We start from the raw sequence: 9,362 nt of genomic DNA on the forward strand, positions 1-9,362 counted from the left end.
AGTTCCTCCAACTGCAGGGGGTAACAACTCTGACCTATTTCAGAGATTCCTTATGAAGGACTGTATGTCAAAAATAAGACTCAAATAGTATAGTTTGCCCTATATGTTTGATGAATATTTTGACCTGAATAATTATTTTTTTATTTTTATAAATTAATTTTATTTATTTATTATTTTTGGCTGTGTTGGGTTTTCGTTGCTGCGCGTGTGCTTTCTCTAGTTGAGGCGAGCAGGGGCTACTCTTCGTTGCGGTGCGCGGGCTTCTCATTGCGGTGGCTTCTCTTGTTGCGGAGCATGGGCTCTAGGCACACGGGCTTCAGTATTTGTGGCATGTGGGCTCAGTAGTTGTGGCTCACGGTCTCTAGAGCACAGGCTCAGTAGTTGTGGCGCACGGGCTTAGTGACTCCGCGGCATGTGGGATCTTCCCGGACCGGGGCTCAAACCCGTGTGCCCTGCATTGGCAGGTGGATTCTTAACCACTGCACCACCAGGGAAGTCCCCCTGAATAATTCTTTAAATGCACTAAAGATGCTTACTTAAGAAAGAATATTTTATAAAGTAAACAATGATCATAAGTAATCACTCCCTAATATTCATTTTATAAGCAAATATATTTATTTTCGGGAGAGAGTTAATGAAATATGGCAGAATAGTATGAAATTCTGCAGAGATTCCAGAAGCTAAGTCATGGCAGGTAATTATGTAGAGAATTTTTGTAAAATTAATCAAATAGTAAATTCACAGACAATGGCCTTATGAGCAGAAGAATTTTCAAATATCTAGGAGATGTCCACTTATTTTCCTGGTTTATTAAGAAGAGGAAAAATGTTATTCTGTGCTCATGGGTGAGTAACCAGAATGGCAAAGGGACCGCAAAGCCTCTCATAGGAAGAAATGGGGGTTATTCTGCTAATGAGGAGAAGACCTGGGATGAAAGGGCCATGATCTTATCTTCAAATATTACTGAACTGTTACAAGGTTTGTAGCAAGAGCTACCAGCTGTTCTATTGCTTTGAAGGATCAACATAACCAACAGGTAGTGGTCACAGTCGGCTGATGAGGGGGTCACAGCAGGAGCTCAAACAGTCAGTGCTGTTCCAACAAGGTACATGCTACCTGCAGAGGTTCTGAGTGATTCCTGACCATGGAAATCAGGTGGAAATTCTCTAAGAGGATAGTTATCAAAGCGCTGTGCTATAAAAATGATCCTTCTGATCTAATCATTGAAATACATCAAGAAGAGAGGAATACTCAAGTAGATAAAAGTACCCAAGGACTTACCATCATACTTTGCTAAGACTGCCTGAACATCAGCATATGCTTGTAGTTCCAGAAGGGCTTCTAAAAGGTTTTCATGGATGTTGAACATGCTCAGGAGAGGGAACTCCTTCATTAACTAGGAAAGAAGAAACCGAGGAATAATTAATATATGTTTCTTATCTTTTAAAAGTATAACTAATACTGAGTTATATTTATACACTATATATAAAAGTATAATGTAATTTTTAGAAGTATAATTAATACTGAATGATAAGCATTCATATCAATTATTATGTTGTAAAGCATTAAATGCTTAAATTTTTTCCTGCTATTTTGGAAAAATGGCAACTTTGAATTTGGGAGAAAGTAAGGTGGGAGAAATTCCCAAAGTGAGGAGTTTTTATGAACACTGAGGAACATGCTTAGAGGTAGTACTGAATAATGTTAAAATGCCTTAAAGGTCAAATAAAGTGAAGGTTGAAAACTATCTCATAGGTGTTAACAGTTAGCAGATTTGGATGGAAGCCAGAGGGCAGAAGGAGAAACAAAAGGCACTACTCTTTTGAGCAGCGTGGTGACCAAGTTAAGGAGAAAACGTAGGAAAGTAACTAGAAGGTGATATGTGTTGAGAAAATTTGTAGGTAGTGACAGGGAATGTTAGTAAAAGCAGAGGATGATCAGGAGTTCCTGCCGGTGGTCTCAATAAAACAGAAGTCAAGATTATTTTCTGAGACTGAGGGAACAGGTGGCAGGGAGGAAATAGGAAGACAGCGGTGAAAGTGTAGAACAATCAAGGATTGCAGAGGCCGTCTTGGGGCCCTAACAGACTGGAGACCATGAATTTACAGAGGCTATAATTGGCACTGTTGTCAAGTTTCAGCTAACAGTGCTCAGCAGCCCAGGTACAGTGGCAAAGATGTCAAATGATGAGGTTGAGCCTGGGAAGACTGAATTAGATTCAATGAGAAGTCAAGAAGAGAACTGGCTAGAATGGTGAAAGAATGATTAAAGGAATGGCCTCAGGTTCTGGACAGCATGGGGAGGAAGAGAGTTCCAAAGAGTGTTAAAAGATATAATAATGAATTTCACTGGAAAACAAAGAGAAAGAAGACAGGACCAAGAATTTCAGAGTAAAATCTTATCTTCAAGAAAAATAAATCTCACCTTAAGAAAAAGATAACCAGGTTCTTTATAAAGCAAAGACACACACACACACACACACACACACACACACACACACACACGCCTATTTATATATATATGTGTGTGTGTATGTATGTATTGATGTATACATATATATCCTCTATTTAATCTCCTAAATGGATAACTGTTTTCTATTATAACACAATGACCTCTAAAAAAGTGGTACCTCTTTTTTTGATGTCAAAATATTTAAAGCAATTGTGCTGAGAGAAATAACACTCAAAAATAGGCTAATTTACTGTTAAGCAAGAAACCAGTGGATACATTGCATTGACTATCCACTTCTTCCAAGTTATAAAATCTTTGCCATATTGTTTTGTTTTTTTAAAGCCAAGAACATTTAGCATATCTCTAAAAATAAGTAATTTTCTGCAGCTCCAAAGCATCACATTACCAACGAATAACACCTATCAAAATGATTGTGTCTTCAATAAGCCTGTCTGAACCCCCTAGAGACAGCCTACAGTTATTTTCATTGCTAGTAAAGTAAGTGAATAAGGCTGTATCACACATCGTTGATGTTCTGTAACCAATAAAAGTATTTCTTGTTCTGGTTCACTTTGATTCTGGCTGACATCACCTTTTGATTTTTTTTCCCTTTATAATTCGTGCTTGTTAGAATTAAATCTCTCTGTCATTCAGCATTTGGCAACACAATAAAGACATTCTCTAACCTGCAACATTTAAACATTTTCCATTTTCAACCAATTCTTCAGGTAAAGGTCAAACTTCAAGGACACGAGTCATATTCTGTAATTTAAAAACTGCAACTCCAAATATTAGCATGCTGAAGCTTAAAACCTGAGAGGGGAGTCTAATTAAAATCCAATGAGACTATGAGCAAACATGGAGGTCTTGGCTTGTTTAAACAGAACTTGAAGTAAGATGCTAGGAGTTTGGGCAGCAATGCTTTCGCTGGAAGCTTGGACAGAGTATACCATGTCCAAAAAAATAATCACCAATAAAAGGATTTTAAACATGGCAAATAGCAAATGTTGGAGAGGTCATCGAAGTCATATGAAAATTTGGAAACCCAGCTTTGCTTCTTGAACATAAACAAGAAGAAAAAGTGAACCTTCTGCTGCCCCATCTCACTCCAGCTCTCACCTGGCCCTCTCCAGCCCTTCACAACAAGCTCTCTTAGAAAAAAAGCCATGAATGTTCTACTCCTGCAGCTCCCTTCAGTCCTCACTGCAAGCTACAATCTGGCTTCCAGCCCCACAATTCCTCTGAATCTGTTCATTCCACATTTCCAGGTGACTTAAATTGCTCCTGTGGATGCCCTCCAGTCCTTTTCTTGCTTGACCTCTGCAACATTTGACAGTTTGATGACTTTTTCCTTGAAACTCTTGTGTCTCTTGGCTTCCTCAACACCATTATCTTCTGGTTTTCTTCGTACTTATCTTCTAGCTCCTTCTCTAGTTTCCCCCTTGTCTGCTACTTAGGAGAAGGTTGTCTCCCTGGTTATGCCCCAAGTGCCCTTCACATAAACACCCTCATCTCTAGGGTACTTTCGTGTCCAGGGTCTCAATACCACCACCTTTGTGGGGATGGCTCCCACATCCTCACATCCTGCTCTGACCTCTCTCCTAAGCCATTACATCAATCTATAAACTATCTCCCTGACAGTTTTACCCGATCCATCTAATACTGGGCTCATAAATTTCTCCTCCCCACGCCAACCTTTCAAACCTGTTTTTCCCCGTAGTACTTCCTATTTCGGAAAAGAACCATTAAGCCCCACTAACCTCTTTGCCCTACCCACAATAGCCACCTTAGAGGTCCCTAAACCCCTGAATTCATATGTAAAAAATGCTGGTAGTTTTCATCAGGTTCAAAGAAAGCTCTGTCATGCAAACAAATACATAAACATAAAACAAGCAACCACTTTAAGAATCATTATCATTTCCTCTTTTCTCTGACCTTGCTGCCAATAACTTAGTTTATGCCCTTACACTTGGCCTAAATTGCTCAAATAGCATCTTTCCTCTGCTTGCTTCTAGATCACCTTTTTCCAACCCACCCTTCACATTACTGTCATAATGGCTTTTCAAATAAACACACTTGAGTCCATCTCAAGCCTGCTTAAAAGTCAACCACTGACGTGGCTAGACGTATCCTAAGGAAACAGGCAGATGTGAATATAAATTTACAAACAAGATTGTCTTTCACGACATCATTTAGAGTAGTGAAAAATGCAAGCAACTTAAAACTTTATCTATTATGAGGCATTTATGTAAAATAAGATATAGTCATCTATTGGGCTATGATATACCGTCATTAGTAGCTAAATTCTCAAATAATTATTAATGGCATGGCCTTGGAAATGCAGACACATGACATTACATTAGAAAAAGTAAGATACAAACCAAATAACACAATAAGATCAAGCTTTTCTTTTGTATCTATGCATAGAAACATACTTGGTTAGAAACATACCAAAATGTTTACTAGTAGTTATTTCTGGTTAGTGAGATTAAAGGTGATTTTTATTTCTTCCTTCATCTTTACCATAGGTTGTAATATTTTTAAAAGGAGTATGTGTACATTCTATAAATGGGGGTGGAAAAACTGTTTTTGAGAATTTTGACTTCTCTGAGAACTATGAAACATTGATAAAGGAAATTGAAGATGATTCAAAGAAATGGAAAGCTGTCCCATGCTCTTGGGTTGAAAGAATTCATACTGTTAAAATTGGCATACTACCCAAAGCAATCTACAGTTTTAATGTGATCCTTATGAAATTATCCATGACATTCTTCACAGAACTAGAACAAATAATCCTAAAATTTAAATGGAACCACAAAAGACCTGGAATTGCCAAAGCAATCCTGAGGAAAAAGAACAAAGCTGGAGGCATAACCCTCCCAGACTTCAGACAATACTACAAAGCTACAGTAATCAAAATAGCATGGTACTGGCACAAAAACAGACATATTGATCAATGCAACAGAACAGAGAGCCCAGAAATAAACCCACACACCTACGATCAATTAATCTTTGACAAAGGAGGCAAGAATATACAATGGGGAAAAGACAGTCTCTTCAGCAAGTGGTGTTGGGAAAGCTGGACAGCCACATGTAAATCAATGAAGTTAGAACACACCCTCACACCATATACAAAAATGAACTCAAAATGGCTTAAAGACTTGAATATAAGACATGATACCATAAAACTCCTCAAAGAAAACATAGGCAAAACCTTCTCTGACATAAATTGTAGTAATGTTTTCCTAGGTCAGTCTCCCAAGGGAATAGAAATAAAAGCAAAAATTTAAAAAATGGACCTAATTAAACTTAAAAGCTTTTGCACAGCAAAGGAAACCATCAAGAAAACAAAAAGACAACCCTATGGAATGGGAGAAAATATTTGCAAATGGTGCAACTGACAAGGGCTTAATTTCCAAAATATACAAACAGCTCATACAGCTCAATATCAAAAAAACCCAAACAACCCAATTAAAAAATGGGCCAAAGACCTAAACAGACATTTCTCCAAAGAAGACATACAGATGGCCAACAGGCACATGAAAAAATGGTCAACACTGCTAATTATGAGAGAAATGCAAATCAAAACTACAATAAGGTATCACCTCACACCACTCAGAATGGCCATCATCAAAAAGTCTACAAATAATAAATGCTGGAGAGGGTGTGGAGAAAAGGGAACCCTCCTACACTGTTGGTGAGAATGTAAATTGGTGCAGCCACTATGGAGAACAGTATGGAGGTTCCTTCGAAAATTAAAAATAGGGTTACTGATATGATCCAGCAATCCCACTCCTGGGCATATATCTGGAAAAGATGAAAACTCGAATTCAAAAAAATACATGCACCCCAATGTTCACAGCAGCACTATTTACCATGGCCAAGACATGCAAGCAACTTAAGTGTCCATTGGCAAATGAGTGGATAAAGAAGATGTGGTATATATGTAATGGAATATGACTCAGCCATAAAAAAGAATGAAATAATATCATTTGCAGCAACATGGACAGACCTAGAGATTATCATACTAAGTGAAGTAAATCAAACAGAGAAAGACAAATATCACATGATATCACTTATATGTGGAACCTAAAAAAATGATAGAAATGAACTTATTTACAAAACAGACTCATAGAAAACAAACTTCTGGTTACCAAAGGGGGAAAGGGGGAGTAGGGATAAATTAGGAGTTTGGGACTAACAAATACACACTACTATATATGAAACAGATAAACAACAAGGACCTACTGTATAGCACAGTGTACTATATTCAATATCTTGTAATAACCTATAATGGAAAAGAATCTGAAAAAGAGCATATATATGTATATATATATATATATATATACATATATATGTATGTATCTGTATTAACTAAATCACTTTACTGTACACCTGAAACTAACACAATATTATAAATCAACTATACTTCAATAAAAAAGGAGAAAAAAGAACAAAAAAGAATATTGACTTCTCATCAAATTTAGGATATAAAGTCCTTAGCATGGCAAACACAGCCCCTCGTGACCAGTCCCTGTCTACCGGCCAGCCTCACTTCTAGCCATTTACTAGACACACACCACATCTCGCCATAGAATGGCTTTCAGTTCTTTAAACAAGCCACATTCACTCATATTTCTACCTGTGTGCTCCCTCTCCCTGGGTGCTCTTCCTTCAGCCTCCTGGGTCAATCTGGCCAGGTCCTCAACTTCCAGGAACCCTTACCTGCCCACCCCTGACTCCTGACCTCTTATCCTCCATCTGCCAGGTTAGGTACTCCTGCCCCAAACTCCCAGAGTCCTTGTCACAATGGTCTGCTGGTCCATCTTCCCCATGAGCCTGGGAAGAATGTGAGAGCAGGAACTCTTTCTCATCACTAGGTTCTTGGTCACTGACTGACCCATCGTAGGTGCTCAACACATATTTGATGAATGGAAGGCTTTTTAAAGGCTTTTAACAGTACTCTTCCTTTGGGGTACATGTCATATGTGTGCTGCCACAGGCCTGCTTCAGGCCCTGGGGTCACAGATCCCTCAACATGTTCCTCTACCATTTAAAATCTTCCAATGACTTTCAGTATCTGCACCTTAGAAAAGGTATAGCTAGAACCCATAAGCTTTGACTCAATGTAAGGAAGAATTTTCTTATACTCAGAGCTGTCTGAAAATGAATAGATGCTCTACAAAGTCTCCATCAATGGAACTTCATAGAGAGAGAGGACGGTCACTGGACAGGGACGCTCAAGAAAAGACAGAGGACATTTTAAATCCTCTAATTCCAAGGAAAAGCATCCCAGCTCCTAAGCATAACTTTCAGGCCCTCCCTCAGCTCAGTGCCAGATGCCTCTTGCCTCCCCCCGTCTTCTACAGATTAAACTCTAGCCTAGTCGGATAAGATTATTATACACCATCCCCGGAATTCTTTCTACAGTTCCTAGACACTATGTTTTTGCTCAAACTGTTCTTACCACCTGGAATACCTTTTCGCTTCATTTACAAGGCAGCCTGTCAAAATCACCCCACCCTCCAAAGCCCAGATCAAATGCCACCTCCTAAAGTCACAGCATCATGGAAAGTGAGAGCCAGAAGAGCTCGTGGAGATCATCCAAACACCTCCTCAGTTTACAGACAGCTCCCTCCCACCCCCGCCCCACCAAACAACAATGAAGGCTGCAAATTTAAGTCATTCAGCCAAGTTAGTGCCAGGACTATGATTCAAATCAGTACTGATTCCAAATTTCAACACATCAGAACACTGTCTCTGGCCTGCCAAGTCTAGGAGAACTAAACCATTTTGCTTATGCTTTTCTGCTGTAACACTTACCTATCTGCTTGGTATTGTGTTTGCATGAATATATGAAGACAGCTATATTACAGAGGAAAGGGCCCTCTATATTTGGAGTTATTCATGAGTTTAAATCTCACTTCTACCACTTTCTACCTGTGTGACTTTGTACACATTACATAACCTCTCTGAGCCTTGGTTTTCGTATCTCCTGGGTCTCAGCCCATATGGCATCTTCCCAGACTCTCTCTACCACCTATCTGATGTCATCACTGCACTCACATCACCATTTTCCATTGTTTCTATCACATTCTGAAATCGTCTTATTTATTTACTTATGTAGCTGAATATTAGATAATTTAAAAAGCAAAACAGTAAACAGAGTGACAGTAGGTAATACTATAATTTCACAGGTCAGCAAATTTTTTCTGTATAGAGCCAGAGAGCAAATACTTTGGGCTTTGCGAGCCATATGGTCTCTGTTGTGACTACTCCATTTTGACATTACAGCATGAAAGTGGCCATGGACAGTACATAAATGAATGAGTGAGGCTAGATTCCAACAAAACTTAACTTATAAAAACAGGCAGGAGACCAGATTCGGCTGCAGGCCTTAAATTGCCAATCCCTGGTTAACTGGAATAAGTTTCAAAAAACAAAAGGTCTTCATAAAATGAGTTTTATAGTGACATTACATTTGAAAAACATAGCATCTCTCACACACAGCTGGTTCAGCAGACTGTAGTAAAATGGAAAAAGGCCTACTCTACAACCCAATACTTCCTCTTCCAGCTCTGTTTCCTAGAGCCCGTTCATACATATTTCTGAGGATTCGCATACTGGGATATTCACACAGGATGAGGAGTGCTGTCATAAACAGTAGAATGGATAGATCACATGAGGTTTACTCATGACAAAATGCTATTCAGCAGGCAAAAGGAATGAGTTAAGCTTAATATATCTTAATGCAGACAAACATCAAGCAGTTTTGAGTTCTCTAGAAATACTCTAGAGAAACAGACTGGAGAATATAACATTTAATTAAATTTTTTTTTTTTTTTTTTTTTTTTTGTGGTATGCGGGCCTCCCTCTGTTGTGGCCTCTCCCGTTGCGGGGCACAGGCTCCG

At 38.8% G+C, this 9,362-nt stretch overlaps 1 protein-coding gene across 10 annotated transcripts in view; it reads right to left on the reverse strand.

Annotated features, from left to right (window-relative positions):
* ST7 (suppression of tumorigenicity 7) overlaps positions 1-9,362 on the reverse strand; it is a 288,195-nt gene that overhangs the window by 55,084 nt on the left and 223,749 nt on the right. For all 10 annotated transcript variants that reach the window (XR_003679746.2, XM_028489838.2, XM_028489837.2 and 7 more), the window contains one exon: positions 1,282-1,396. Coding sequence is in view for 9 of the 10 variants with exons in the window: in XM_028489838.2 (XP_028345639.1) it covers positions 1,282-1,396 (115 nt within the window). In the remaining variant the exon portion in view is untranslated. The remainder of the gene's footprint in view (positions 1-1,281; positions 1,397-9,362) is intronic.

Source organism: Physeter macrocephalus, chromosome 5 (genome assembly GCF_002837175.3).
Source record: "Physeter macrocephalus isolate SW-GA chromosome 5, ASM283717v5, whole genome shotgun sequence".
In the NCBI taxonomy this organism is placed as follows: Eukaryota; Metazoa; Chordata; class Mammalia; order Artiodactyla; family Physeteridae; genus Physeter; species Physeter macrocephalus.